Raw genomic sequence first — 14,222 nt, 5'->3', positions numbered from 1 at the left:
CTGTGTTTTTCCAGGAGCCAGGAAGACAGAGGAGGTGGAGGCAGCTCATAAAGGAAGGGCACGGAAGTGTAGGTACACATTAAAGGTAACGGTACATGAATTTCTAATGTCAGAACTAATACTGACACATTGTACAAAATCTGGAAAGTGCAGAAAAGCATAAATGGATAGATAATTTTGAAAGCTTATTTTTGTTATTATAAAGTAAGCACAGTCACAGTAGAAAATCTGGAAAATACAGAAATGTATAAAGAAATAAAAGCCACTCATCATCCGACCACTAGGAAACCACGTTGACATTTGGGGGCCTCCCCTTCTGGCCAGGAGACGGGTATTAACAGCACCTTGGCTGGTGTGTGGGCAGGTTACCAGGTGGATGGAAAACTTGACTATGACAATAAAAAATCGCAGTTCCAGGTTACACACCTGTTTTATTCCAACCCCGGCGACTCAGAGGCTTCAGGGAGCAGATTTTGCAGGTTTACACCTGACTGTCCCTCTGCCCCACCCTCCCAAGACCCTGACTCTGCAGATGGATATCAGAATTCATCCTTTATGTCAAAATGGGGCTGGTCTTCCGGCTTGAAGTCCAGGTTGGGGCTGCCGTCCTCGTTAAGAATTCTGCGGGCTGTGTAGCCGACGATGGGATATTTGGCCTTGTACACTCTGGTGAAGACGTCATCCAGGGACTCCAGCTCCTTGGGTGTGAGCCCCGTCTAGGGGAGAAAAGCCCGAGAAACACAGGGTGGGGTGAGTGACCTGTGCTGGCCACTGACTTCCCTCCATCCCAGCCTTGCCCTCCCCACACCCTGAACAAAAGAGCAAAGCAAATAATAGACAACTGACTTTTTAAGAGACAGCCCTGAGTGGGGAGGGAAAGAGGGGAGCAATGACTTCATCAGAGTCTTCAAGGCTCCCAGGGAACACCCATGGGGGGCGCTCTGCTGCAACCCATGTCCACCCCCTTCTTCCTGGCTAACCTCACAAAATTCTCCACAGGCCGCTCACTACAAACTGAGGCACCCTTTCCCTCCTTAAGTCCTTTCTGTAATGTGGTATAGAGTCTGATCGGCTCTGCCTGGTGCTGAGCACAGCTGAGATGACGCCAGCCTTTCTGTTGGGATTAGATCCTGACATGGTTGTATCTGCACTGTTTTTCCTTCAGAGGCACATGAACACGCAAGCTAAGTCCTCCACAGAACTGCAGAGTGGGTCTCAGACTGTCAGCAAACCTGCAAGAGGCTAGGGGGGTGGGGGGTCATCTGCTGTGGCTGGGCTGCAAGGGGGATCAGTCTGGGGCCAAACTGTGAAGATCACTGAGTTAGATGCCAAGTTCACAAGTGACTGGACTTGGCTCTGTAGGCAATGGAGAGCCATGGAAGGTGCCCAAGTAGGAGTGGCATAGCAAGATTTTGTATTTTGAGAAAACAGTTGGCTACTCCACCGAGTGGACTGGAGTAGAAACAGACTAGTTATTAGTCTTTGCCTGGAGGTAAAGAAGGCCATGGCTTAGGGTGGGACATATTGATGATGGCTTGGAATCTGGCTCACAATGTCATGGGTGAGGTCTGCAGGGTCCAGGGACATCTTGGCCACCCCTCTGGTGGAGTCCTTCCCAGTCAAGGCATTGTAGGGGGCTCCTCTCCCATAGAACTCTGTGTGGGGAGGAGGGAAGAGGTGTGAACCCGCAGGCAGAGCAGCCAGGGACCTGCAAACTGGGGTGGGGGGCTCCCAAGACCGAAACAACCCTAAAAGACTCCAGGCCCAAGGAGCAGGAGGGCAATGACGGCGTGAAGTGCACTGACCCACCCCATCCACCAGTCCAGATTCCACCAATTCAGAACATGGAGCAGTCTACACATGCTGAGCAGAGAGCTGAGTTTTAGAAAATACAGGATGAAGAAAGTCTCCTAAAACTATTAAAAATGAGAAACAAACAATCAAAATGCTTGGTCTTCTTAATGTTTGGTGGGAGCCAAGTCCATTTCCATGCCCCAGTGTTTGGTATCAAATAAAAGATAAGCCATTACAATAGCTACCTCCATGATATCATTTGTAGTTATAATCAGGAAAACCATTAAACGGCAATAAAATACCCTACGATGTTCCATGATCTGATTCTTGGCTTCAGTTTCTCTTTTTTTTAAGATACATATTTTTATTTTGTCATGTTACTTAAGCATATACTTGACTGCGGTACATAATCCTGCCACAGTTTAAATTTGGTAACAGAGAAAAGATCGATGTAGCCCAGGCTGGGCTGCTCAACCTTCTCCTTCGAAGCCACGCTGATTGCCTAAAGGAGTTGTTGTCTGGTGCTGTCAAGTCGATTTCGACTCATAACAGCCCCAAGAGACAGAGCAGAACTGCCCATAGGGTTTTCCAGGCTGTAATCTTTATGGGAGCAGATCACCAGGTCTTCCTCCTGCGGCATGGCCGGGTAAGTTCGAACCGCTAGCCTTTCAGTTAGCAGCTGAGTGCTCAACCATTTGTACCACCAGGGCTCCTACCTAAAGGGGTAGCATGTCTTCTCTCCGCCTCAACTAGGCTAAATTATCAAGTCTGGGCTGATTCTATAGGCAACGGGGAGCCACAGAAGGCTTCTGCGTCAAGGCGCGGCATTGTTAGAAAAAACTGTTGAAGTAAAATGCTGACAAAGATTGTCAACTCGACTGGGTCATTTGAGACAGAAGGAGAAGGCCTTGCCCGGCGTTCCCTCCCATCCATCACCCCCCCTCCCCCCACCGCCCCAAGTCTCCACTCTGGCTCCTCAGCTCCCCAGAAGTGGAGATTCAACACCCAAGCTACTTACCCTTTCCGGAAGTGACATCAAACACCACACCCTTCACTGCCATGTAGATGGGCTGATCGTCCTGGAAAGCAGGGAAGATGCTGTGAACAGGAAGCAAACCTTCCTGTGCAGGTTAGTAAAGCTATTTTCCATCTTGAGCTGTGCAGAGATCAGTAACTAAGGTTATAAAAACAAAACCAAAAGAGTTGCTGTCTATTGTGACTCATAGCGATCCCATATGTTAGAGTAGAACTGCCCCATAGGGTCTTCTTGGCTGTAATCTTTACGTAAGCAGGTTGCCAGGCCTTTCTTCCACAGCACAGCTGGGTAGGTTCTAACTGCCGACCTTTAGGTTAGTAGTACAGCACAAACCATCTGTACTACCTAAGAACCGTATTTTTGCTACATTAATAGGTATAAAATGCTACCTTAGAGTTCCCTATCCCTCCCCCAAACTGCTATAAACTAAAGAGACAGATGAACACAAATAGCATGAGTTTTAACTTCTCTCAGGTCCAGGTGTGGTCTGGGGGACTGGCAGATCCTGGATAGTCACCCGGGACCAGGTCTTCCCTTTGTCCCAGCCCTGCTGGGGGTAGGGGACCCTGCCAGGCGGCTCTCAGGTCAGCGTTAGGGTGGAAGTGCTGCTGGGCCTGCAGGAATCTCCGGCCCTCCAAAGACACACTGGTTGGTATCCTCTTGGGCAGGCAGGGGGGCAGGCTTAATAGTTCTTGACATCATGGAGCTTACAGTCAAGTGTCTTCAACACCAGCTTTAGCAGAAACAGAACTAAGGCTCAGAAAAGTTAAGCAACTTGCCCAAGGCAACTATCCTCTGTCACGTAATTTCTCTGGCCTCAGTTTCTCTAGTTATTAAATGGAGATAACACCTACCTACCTTTCAGGGTGCTGCAAACGGTCAATGCATTCAACTGCTAACCAAAAGATTGGCAGTTCAAGGCCACCCTAAGGCGCTCTGGATTAAAGTCCCAGCTATCTACTGGGAAAAATCAAGCCACTGAAAACTCACAGAGCACAGCTCTACTCTGACACCCGGGGGGTCACCATGAGTCACAGCTGACTTGATGGCGGCTGGTGCTGGTACCTTTCCAGAAGACTGAATGAAACACTGTGTGTGTACACCTGGCAGGACGCAGAAGGAGCTCAGGAATGGCTGGTTACTATTATTCACTAACTGGCTTATAAATCTAGTTCCCAGGATTCTGTTGACTTTGTGGAGAAGTGCTCCACCTTATCTACCAAAGGTTATTTTATTTTATAATAATTTATTGTGTTTTCAGTGAAGGTTTACACAGCAGTTTAGGTTCCCATTCAACAATTTCTACACAAGTTGTTCAACGATATTGGTTACATTCTTCACAATGCGTGAACATTCTCATTGTTCCTGCTGTTTCCGTTAACGGAGTTTCCTTGCCCCCTTATATTCTCATCTTAGTTTTGAAGTAATTAGCAACTATTTAGTCTCGTACAGGTGACGTTTTAAAGGAGCACAGTACTTTCAGGTGTTATTCATTATTTTTTGAGCCAATTTGTTATTTAGCTACGAGGTGACCTCAAGGGTTAGTTTTGGTTCAAGGTCTGAAGAGTGTCTCAGGGCAATAGTCTCAGGAAGTCCTCCAGTCTCAATCAGTCCAATAGGTCTTTTTTTTTTTTTTTTTTTTAGGAATTTGAGGTTCTGTTCCACTGTTTTTTCTGATTCTATCAGGGTCCATCTATTGTGGCCCCGATCAGACTGGTCAGGAGTGGCATCTGGGCACCATCTAGTTCATCTGGTCTCAGGGTAGATGAGGCGGTGGTTCGTGTAGACTATTAATCCTGTAGACTGGTTTCTTCTTTGAGTCTTTGGTTTCCTTCTTTTTCTTTTGCTCTAGACGAGTAGAGACCAATAGTTGTATCTTAGGTGGCTGCTCACAAGCTTTTAAGACTCCACACGCTGCTCATCAAACTGGGACGTAGAACACACACTTCATGAACTATGTTATCCCTATTGGCAAGATGTCCCACAAGACTACTATCCTAGTCTCAGGGGTTACTTTAAATGGCACATCTCTACCAGCCTGCAGACTGCATGCTTCAGTGAGGACCAACTGCTTCTCCTTCAAGGGAATCACCTGGTCCTCCACTCTGGCCACTTATCAAATGGGGCTAGGTGTTTACATCAATTCTGAAAACTACATTGCAGTTATAATTTTATCTATGATATTTTGTCATATTTCCCATTCTTTTGCTTTTCCTGTGATATTTCTCGCTTTCCTGTACACGAAAAGCCAAATAAACATGACACCCACATACAGAAGGTACAGACATACTTAACCACAGATCATACAGTGCATTTTCCCAACAGGTAAATATTCATCTCCTCATTAAACTATGCACTGAAGGTGTGCGCCTAAAAGGGAGTCATAGCACAGAGGCAGGAAGGCATGTCTCGTGCCTGCTGGACGTCTGTTACACAGCATTCCCCAGGCTCCACAGGGGAAGGGACTTTTCAGTTAAGCCTCAGAGTCATATGGGGAAGGGTGAGCTCTCATCACATGCAGTCGGACAGCCACTGACAGGGGCCGGCAGGCAGTGGTTGTCAGGCCTGGGAAATGCCAACTGAGAAGGCCAAGGGTGGGTAGAAGGCTCAGGAACATAAATGGGGACTCAGGAACATGAGCCATGATACAGACATGCTCAGTCCCAGCTTGACACCATGGAGTCTTCCCAAACCCCATCCCCAGGAAGGCCAGAGGGGGAGATCTTTTGGATTTAGAGTTGAATGTATGTAAATAGATATGACACTTTTTATCTATTTATGACCACAGCAGAGCTGTGGTCACACAGGAGAGGCCGCTTTCCCAAGAGATCAAAAGCGGAGCCTCCTGGTGTCATGGTCTTTGCACAAGCTTTAAAGTCACACAGGCCTGGGTTTGAGCCAATACATGAGCTGTGTTGCCTTGGGTAAATTACTTAACTTCTCTGAGCTGCAGGTTTTTTTCTCTGTAATTGTTGTTAGCTGCCGTTGAGTTAGTCCCCAACTCACAGAGAACCCATGCACAACCAGATCGGACCATTGTGATCCTTAGGGTTTTCACTGGCTGATTTTCAGAAGTACAATGCCAGGCCTTTCTTCGGAGGCATCTTTGGGTGCCACTGAACTGTCAGTCTTTTGGTTACCAACAGAATGTGTTAACCGTTGGCACCATGCAGGGACTCCATGTATGGTACTTACTGACCTTAGTTTTTATAATGACCTTGTGAGGAAGCTTTCACTATACCCATTCTGTAGATAAAGAAACTGAGGCTTAGCGTTTAAATAATCTTGCCAAAGATTTCTCTGCTAGTGAATAAAAAGCCAGGATTCAGACTCACACCCGTCTGAGTCTACATCCCAATTCTTCCTCACTGAAAACCTGAACTACTCTTGGACTTAAAATTTATAAGCAAACAGTAAAATCCTGCTATAATAGCAGGTAATGGAACAAGGGTACAGCCAACAGTGAAGGGGGACCATCAGTCTCTCCACATATAAGGCCAATTCTGACCAGAACTTAAGAAAACAAGGGTCACAGAATGGCACCTAGAACGTATTTTATCTTCTTGCCCTATTTTCATTTTTGTTCAACATGCTTACGCTGTGAGCCATGTGTCATCTACATGAAAGGTCCTCTAAATAACCTCCTTATACAACCAGGGGTGGATTATCCAACAGGCAAGGTAAGCACGGTGCTCACGTTGCTTACCAAATCATCTGTAGGGAACAATGGCACATTGTTTCACCACATCAAAGATTCGGCTTCTAGATATGGCTGGCATCTGTCTCTATCCCATCCCCACTGCACATTCCTACAGAATCGAAGCCTCTTTTCAAATTTACAAGCCCTGACCGGGTGGAAGATCCAGTAAGCAAGGTAGGCATGGCTTACTTGTGCTTACTTACTAATCTGTCGTGAACAATTTCACATGGTTTCACCACATCGAAGACGTGAAACTGCCAACTATAGATGATCTGGTAAGCAAGGCAAACTCCACGCTTACCTCACCTATTGGATAATCCACCCCTGTACACAACCCTTGGAATTTCTGGGTGGTGCAGGTGGTTAGCATGGTCTACTTCCAAAAACTCAGCCACTAAAAACCCTGTGGAGCAGTTTTACTCTGACACTCATGGCGTCACCAGAAGTCAGAATCAACTCCACTGCAACTCGTTTGGTTTTGGAATACAACCCTTACTACAGATAGTGGGGAGAAGTGGGTTTAAAGGGGCACCACTGAGGCACTGTTCAGATTTTCAGGAAGTATTTCAAGAATACTAATCTACGCCAGAACACCTGAAAGATGTTTACCTACATGTTACTGACTATACAAAGACATTCCACTGTGTGGATCATAACAAATTATGGATAACTTTGCAAAGAATGGGAATTCCAGAATGCTTAATTGTGCTCATGAGGAACCTATACTTAGAACAAGAGGCATTCGTTCAAACAGAAAAAAGGGACACTGTGTGGTTTAAAGTCAGGAAAGGTGTGTGTCAGGGTCCTATCCTTTCACCATGCATATTCAATCTGTATGCCAAGCAAACAATCCAAGAAGCTGGACTACATGAAGAAGAATGAGGCATCAGGATTGGTGGAAGACTCATTAACAACCTGCATTATGCAGATGACACAACCTTGCTTGCTGAAAGTGAAGAGGACTTGAAGCACTCACTGATGAAGATCAAAGACCACAGCCTTCAGTATGGATTACACCTCAACAAAAAGAAAACAAAAATCCTCACAACTGGACCAATCAGCAATATCATGATAAATGGAAAAAATATTGAAGTTGTCAAGGATTTCATTTTACTTGGATCCACAATCAACACCCATGGAAGCAGCAGTTAAGAAATCAAACAATGTATCGCACTGAGCAAATCTGGGGCAAAAGACCTCTTTCAAGTGCTAAAAAGCAAAAAAGGTCATTTTGAGGATTAAGATGCACTGGACCCAAGCCATGGTATTTTCAATCACCTCACATGCATGCAAGAGCTGGACAATGAATAAGAAAGACCAAAAAATTGATGCCTTTGAATTATGGTGTTGGCAAAAAACATTGAATATACCATGGACTGCCAAAAGAACAAACAAATTTGTCCTGGAAGAAGTACGGCCAGAATGCTCCTTAGAAGCAAGGCTAGTAAGACTTTGTCTCCCATACTTTGGACATGTTGTCAAGAGGGACCAGTCCCTGGAGAAGGACATCATGCTTGGTAAAGTAGAGCTTCAGCGAAAGAGAGGAAGACCCTCAACAGGATGGACTGACACTGCCTGCAAGGGTGGGCTCAAGCATAGCAACAATGGTGAGGATGGCGTAGAATTGGGCAACTTTTCCGTCTGTTGTACGTAGGATCCAGGGCACCTAACAGCAACAATGCTAGCACTATGCCTGGCCTATGTTGGGCACTTTGCATATCACCATCTCATTTTATCTTCACAAAATCACTCTAGAGTAGGAACTCTTATTATAAACATTGTGACCATCAGTTTTATGTGTCAACTTGGGTGGGCTTAGCACTCAGGAATCTAATCAAACACTCGCCTAGGTGATGTTGTAAGGGAATTCTGCAGATGTGATTAATACCTACAATCAGTTCATTTTATGTATAGATTATCCTAGATTACTTGGGTGGGCTTGATCCAATCAGTTGAAAGTCCTTAAGAACAGAAGTGAGGTCTACCTGAGGAAGAAGAAATTCTGCCTGTGGGCTAGAGCATCAGACCCTACCCAAAAGTTTTCAGCCTGCCCTTCTGATATGACTGCCTGCCCTACAGATTTTGGACTTACCTAGCCAGCTCCCACAATTACAGAAGCCAATTCCTTGTTACCAGCATCTATGAGACAGAACCAACTCGAGGACACTAACAACAACAGTATCTGTCTGTCTCACTGGTTCTGCTCCTTTGGTAGAATCCTGTCTATAAGCATCTTACAGGTGAAAAGAACTGCGACTCCAAGAGGTTTAGTAATGTGCCCAAAGTCACACAGCAGAACAAGTAGAATGCTCCAACTGGGTGATCACACATGTATTACACAGGAAGAGATCATGTGTTTTACACAAATCACGACAGTTGTAACAGTGAAAGGGACTACCACTGATAATCACCCAGGACGACAAGCGTAAACCACCTTAGGGTAAACCACACCAGAGCCAACTCTAACCCACTTCATTCCGCTATCTTTCTCCTCCGTAACTCTATTCCTCTCTCTGGCTCCTTCCCTCTGCCTAGAGACATCCTTAGGAGTCCAGGTGGCACAGTCAGCTGTTAACCTAAATGTTGGTGGCTCGAACCCACGTAGCATGTCTGCAGAAAAAAGGCCTGGCAAACTGCTTCCGCAAAGATTGTTGTTGTTGGGCGTTGTTGAGTCAATTCTGATTCATAGCAACCCCAAGTGACAGAGCAGAATGGCCCCATGGGGTTTTCTAGGCTATAATCTTTACGGGAGCAGGTTGCCAGGTCTCTTCTCCTGCAGAGCCACTGCCAACCTTTAGGTTAGCTGCCAAGCGCTTAACTGCACCACCGGCGTTCCTTCCATAAAGATTAAAGCCAAGAAAACCCTGTAAAGCCCAGTTGTACTCTGTCACACATGGGGTCGCCATGAGTCAGAGGCTGACTGCAAGCCAGCTAACAACACAGACATCCTCAGGGCTCCACGGCCCAATCAACAGTGTCCTTATCCTGTTTCTACCTCAAGCTTCCCTCTCTCGTTCCCTTAATGACCCAACTTCTTTGAGGAGCGGTCTGCACCCACTTTCTTGGCTTGCACGTTTCTTGGCTACCCTTAAGAAAACTACTTTCTTCAAATACAAAGCGTTACACAAACTAAGTATCAGTAACATCAAAAAAACAAAGGATTTTCTTAGTCCTCACTCTGCAGCTCCTGGCACAGCTGCTGCACCCTCAAGTTTGAACTTTCTCTTCCCTTGGAATGGGGGGGAGCCACCCCCACATTTGGAAATTCATGAGGAGGACTCAGCATAGGGTTGTACTCAGGGCTAAGACTTATTACAGTGACTAGCAATGACACAGAGCCGATCATAAGGGAAAAAAACACAGGCGGTGTCTGGAAGGTTCCACATGAGGCTCCCTCCCGTTCTCTCCCTCCCCTGAGGCTCCCACAGAGGGCACTATCCCCACAACAACAAAAATACAGCAACATGTGTGCAGTGTTTCTGCCCAGGAAAACCCAGAAAAGACTCACTGGGAGCCCACGGCTTTTAGTTAAGGTCTGGTCACAAAGCCGCCCTCTGCAAAGCACATAAGATGTCAACATAAACCAGACTACAAGCAGTCTAGAAGGGTGAGCCACCATTATCAGTTAGGCAAGGTCCAGCCCTACATGCAGGCCTTTCTAAGGCAGCGGGCTCAAGCCTGCTATGCTACATTATTCTTCCGCACAGATTTCCGACCCTGCACCATCTGGTTCCCCCGTTCCCCTAAAAGATGTCCCCTGACATCCAGCCACAACCCTGCCATTTGGCCCCCCTTCTGTGTTCTCAGCCAGCCTCTCTCTACAGCTGATGCCCAAACTGAGATCACCACCTGAGGGCCACGTTTCTGAGTCTCCCTTGCGATTTGGATCCATCTAAGGCCTGTCTGCTCAGGGGTCAGAGTGTCCAGGCTAGGGGGTTTTAACAAAGAAAACATGGGATCCCTTCATGGCTCTACTGCTAAGTGGTGGCATGCCTCAGTTTCCTCATCTGTAAAAGAAAAAGACTGGTTGCTGAAATGCTGTGGTCCTATGGTTTCCTCACCAAAGCTGTCCCCTCACCCCTTCCTCAATCTAACATCAGCCCCGCTAGGTCCGGTTCATACACAGCATTTTGTCCCTACACTGCAGAGCCACCAGACCTAGGCCCACGAATCCGAGCACAAGCTGTGAGGGGTTTTCTGGGAACCTCCAGACTACTGTCCAGAGTGGGAGTAGGGGGACACTCCTGTCTCTAACCTCTGACCTCCCCTCTACCCAACCCCAATATGACTCACCTCTGGCTCAGCCCCAAGGGCAGGGGCACTAAAACTGGGTTGGAGAATTGGCTGCAGAGGAGGCCAGAGACACAGGAGCAGAAAAACAAGGAGCAGGGAACGCCTGCACCCGCCCTGGACCTACCCCAGTCCCCACCTATCCCGGGGAGCAGGCATTTAATAGGAACGCCAGATCCAGCTTTGCTTCCTTCCCTCTCCTCTCCCAGTACCCCCAGTGAGTAAACTGAACCGGAGGCCCAGTTGATGTTGGTACTGAATTAAATAAAAAAAAGATTCTGGGGTTCACATATGGACCACCATCCACGGCGTCTCCAGCGAGTGGGGCTCGGTGTGGGGGGGCTGTAGGGCCTCTTCCCCCTGCGCCATCGACCCGCACTGAGGGGCCCAGCAGGCCGGGCCCGGCCCTCAGGGGCGCCGTCTGGAGCCGGGAGGGGGCGCCCCGTGGCCGCGCGTCCCGAAGCCTCGGCCGCCCCAACGCCTCCGTCGCCCCAAGGCCTCGGTCTCCCCAAGGCCTCCGTCGCCCCAAGGCCTCGGCCGCCCCCGGTCGCCCCCGGCCGCCCCCGCCCCCCGCAGGCCCGCCTACCTGCTCCCCGGCGTAGCGGGCCAGCTCGTCCTCCGTGAAGAGCCGCACCGGGGGCCCCCGCTCGGCGGGGCGCGGCGCCTGCCGGCTCTGGGCTGCGGGGAGCCCCGGGGCCAGCGCCAGAACCAGGGCCACCGCTGCCAGCGGCCGCAGCCTCCGCCCCGGAGCGGGGCCCGCCATGCTGAGCGCGCCGAGCGGGGCGGGGGCGGCCCCGGAGCCCCGCCCCGCGCCGCAGCCGGGCCCCCCGAGGCTCCCCGAGGCCCCCGAGGCCCTCCCCGAGGCCGCCCCCAGGCCCCCCGAGCGGGAGCGAGCAGCCGGGCCCAAGGTTCCCAACCCGCGGGGCGAGCAGCCGGGCCGCGGACCCCGCGCCTCCTCCTCCCCGCGGCCTGGGACGCGCCCCTGGAAACTTGGGAACTGGAAGTGTAACCCAAGTCTCCTCACTAGCTACTGATGAAAGTTGGGCAACAGACCAACGTGTTACCAATTTCCTTCACTAGTTATCCAGGTGACACACCCCAACCTTCCAGCACCTCAACTAGGATGGTACATTCATAAAGTAGAACCCCAACTTTACTAATGCAATTTCATTTTTGGCTGATATTTTTTCTCCTCCCATGAGGTTTAAATTTTGGGTCCTGAAGGGTGGGGAACAGCTTCCAGATACGACCCTAAATAATAGCTAACACTTGTGTAAGGCTTCTTTCATTAATTTATTTGACAAGTATTTTTGAGGGTCTCCATGTGCCAGGTCACTGGGGACACTCCGCTGAGCAAGACAAAGACCCACCCACATGGAGCTTACAGTCCACGGGGAAGATAGGACAGCAGGTAAGGTAGATACAGTGTATGTTAGATGTGGCGAATACTACGGGGGAGAAGAATAAGGCAGGAGAAAGGGATAGGGAGTCTTGGGCATTGCAGTTTTAAATAGGGTGGCCAGGGAAGGCCCGCTGAGAAGAAAGTATCTGTATAAAAGTCTACAGGAGGTGCGAGAGGGAGTCCTGAAAGAAGAATAGTTCAAGCAGAGGGAAAGACAAGTCCATGAAAAGTTCAGAAAGGAGAGCACCTGGGCTGTTGGAGGAACAGCAAGGAGGCCAGAGAAAGGTAGGAGCTGAAATCAGGACGGAGGAGGTAAGGGGTAGGGGCAGATCAGGCTGGGTCCTCACAGCACAACTTAAAAGACTTTGACTTTTACTCTGAGTGAGATGGGAAGCTATTTGAGGAAATGAAACAGAGGAATGACTTAAAATGTTAGCCAGATCCCTCTGGCTGTCTTGTTGAGAATAGACAAACGGGGAGCCCAGTTACTTGAGTGCTGCAATAATCCAGGTGAGAGATGATGGTGGCTTAGACCAGGGTGGTAGCAGGGGAGCTGGGGAGAAGTGGGTGTACTCTGGATATGCTGTGAAGGTGTAGCTGGCAGAATTTGCTGACAGACAAGATGTGGAGTCAGAGAGGAGTCTGGGCAACTGAAAGGATGGAGTTGCTGTTTACAAAGAAAGGAGAGACCGTAGAGGAGCAGGTTTAGGGGGGAAGGTCAAGAGCTCTATTTGAACACACCGAGTTTGAGATGCATATTAGACAAATAAGCAAGGTGTCAAATAACCCATTGCCATCAAGTTGATTCCAAGTCATAGCGACCTATAGGACAAAGTAGAACTGCCCCATAGAGTTTCCAAGGAGCGACTGGTGGGTTTAAACTGCCGACCTTTTGGTTAGCAGCGGTAGCTCGCCATAACTCTTAACCACTTGCCACCAGGGTTCCGAGGTGTCAAACAGGCAGTTGGATATATGAGGTGGGGGAGAGTTTTAGGCTGGAGATATAAATTTTGGAATCAAAGGGTGGCAGTTTGAACCCACGAAGCAGCGTTGCGGAAGAAACACTTGGTGATTTGCTTCCATAAAGATTACCGCCAAGAAAGCCCTATGGAACACAGTTCTACTCTATAACATACGGTTGCCATGAATCGAAATCAACTCCATACAACAGGTCTGGTTTTTTTGTTTTTGTTTGACATATAGGCGGTATTTAAAGCCACGGTATTGGATGAGATTGCCAAGGAAGTGTATGTGGGTAGAGATAAGGAGCAGAGCATGGGCAGAGTTCTTGGGGCCCTCCAACATTTGGCAGTTGAGGAGAGTTGGCAAAGGAGTCCAAAGAACGGTTTACTGCCAGGCACTGGTTTAAGGACTTCGCATGTATTAACTCACTTAATCCTCACTATAACTCTATGAGGCAAGTTCTATTATTACTCCCTATTTTGAAGATGGTAAAACTGAGGTACAGAGACCTCAAGTACCTTGCCCAAGGCATCACAGTTGATGGCAGAGCCAGGATTCAAGGCCAGAGTCTGCTTTTAACTGCCAGGCTACACCTCCCCTCAGTGACTGCACCAAGTGTTCATACATTCATGTGTTCATCAGAATAGGCTTATGAAAGAGCGCTCTAAAACTGAGGTGCTTGGCATAACTAAAATGGCTGACACAGGTCTGGGTCAGACTCCATTTTGTTTCAAACCCCTGCTGCTGCTTATAAAGTACAAGCACCACTTTTGGGTAAACAAGTCTTGTTTTATAAACAAGTGTGATTATGCTTGCTTGACTATGATTCCAGAAAGTGTGTGCGGATTGTGGTCAGAAAAAAAATGCTTGCCCTCAAGAAGAATGCGTTTGAAATAGATTAACTGATATGAAGAAAGGCCTGTTTGTGCTTGCAGTCACCTTGTATAAAAACCCTGCGTTCCTTTGTGAAAGTCAGAGCACTGTAATTTTACTCGGTGCTGCTCAGCTTGTGCTCATGAGGAACCTGTGCATAGATC

At 48.3% G+C, this 14,222-nt stretch overlaps 1 protein-coding gene across 1 annotated transcript; it reads right to left on the bottom strand.

Annotated features, from left to right (window-relative positions):
- Positions 1–207: 207 nt before the first annotated feature.
- On the bottom strand, positions 208–11,616 carry NENF (neudesin neurotrophic factor). The gene is made up of 4 exons (XM_049868597.1): positions 11,407–11,616; positions 2,813–2,873; positions 1,552–1,655; positions 208–716 (listed from the first exon to the last, which is right to left on the bottom strand). The coding sequence occupies exons 1-4, from the start codon at positions 11,581–11,583 to the stop codon at positions 540–542; spliced, it is 519 nt and encodes a 172-aa protein (XP_049724554.1). The 5' UTR covers positions 11,584–11,616; the 3' UTR covers positions 208–539.
- Between the last annotated feature and the right edge of the window lie 2,606 nt (positions 11,617–14,222).

This window comes from Elephas maximus, chromosome 24 (genome assembly GCF_024166365.1).
Source record: "Elephas maximus indicus isolate mEleMax1 chromosome 24, mEleMax1 primary haplotype, whole genome shotgun sequence".
Taxonomy (NCBI): domain Eukaryota; kingdom Metazoa; phylum Chordata; class Mammalia; order Proboscidea; family Elephantidae; genus Elephas; species Elephas maximus.
The sequence above is the reverse complement of the archived record's forward strand: the minus strand, read 5'-3'. Positions and strand labels throughout refer to the sequence as shown.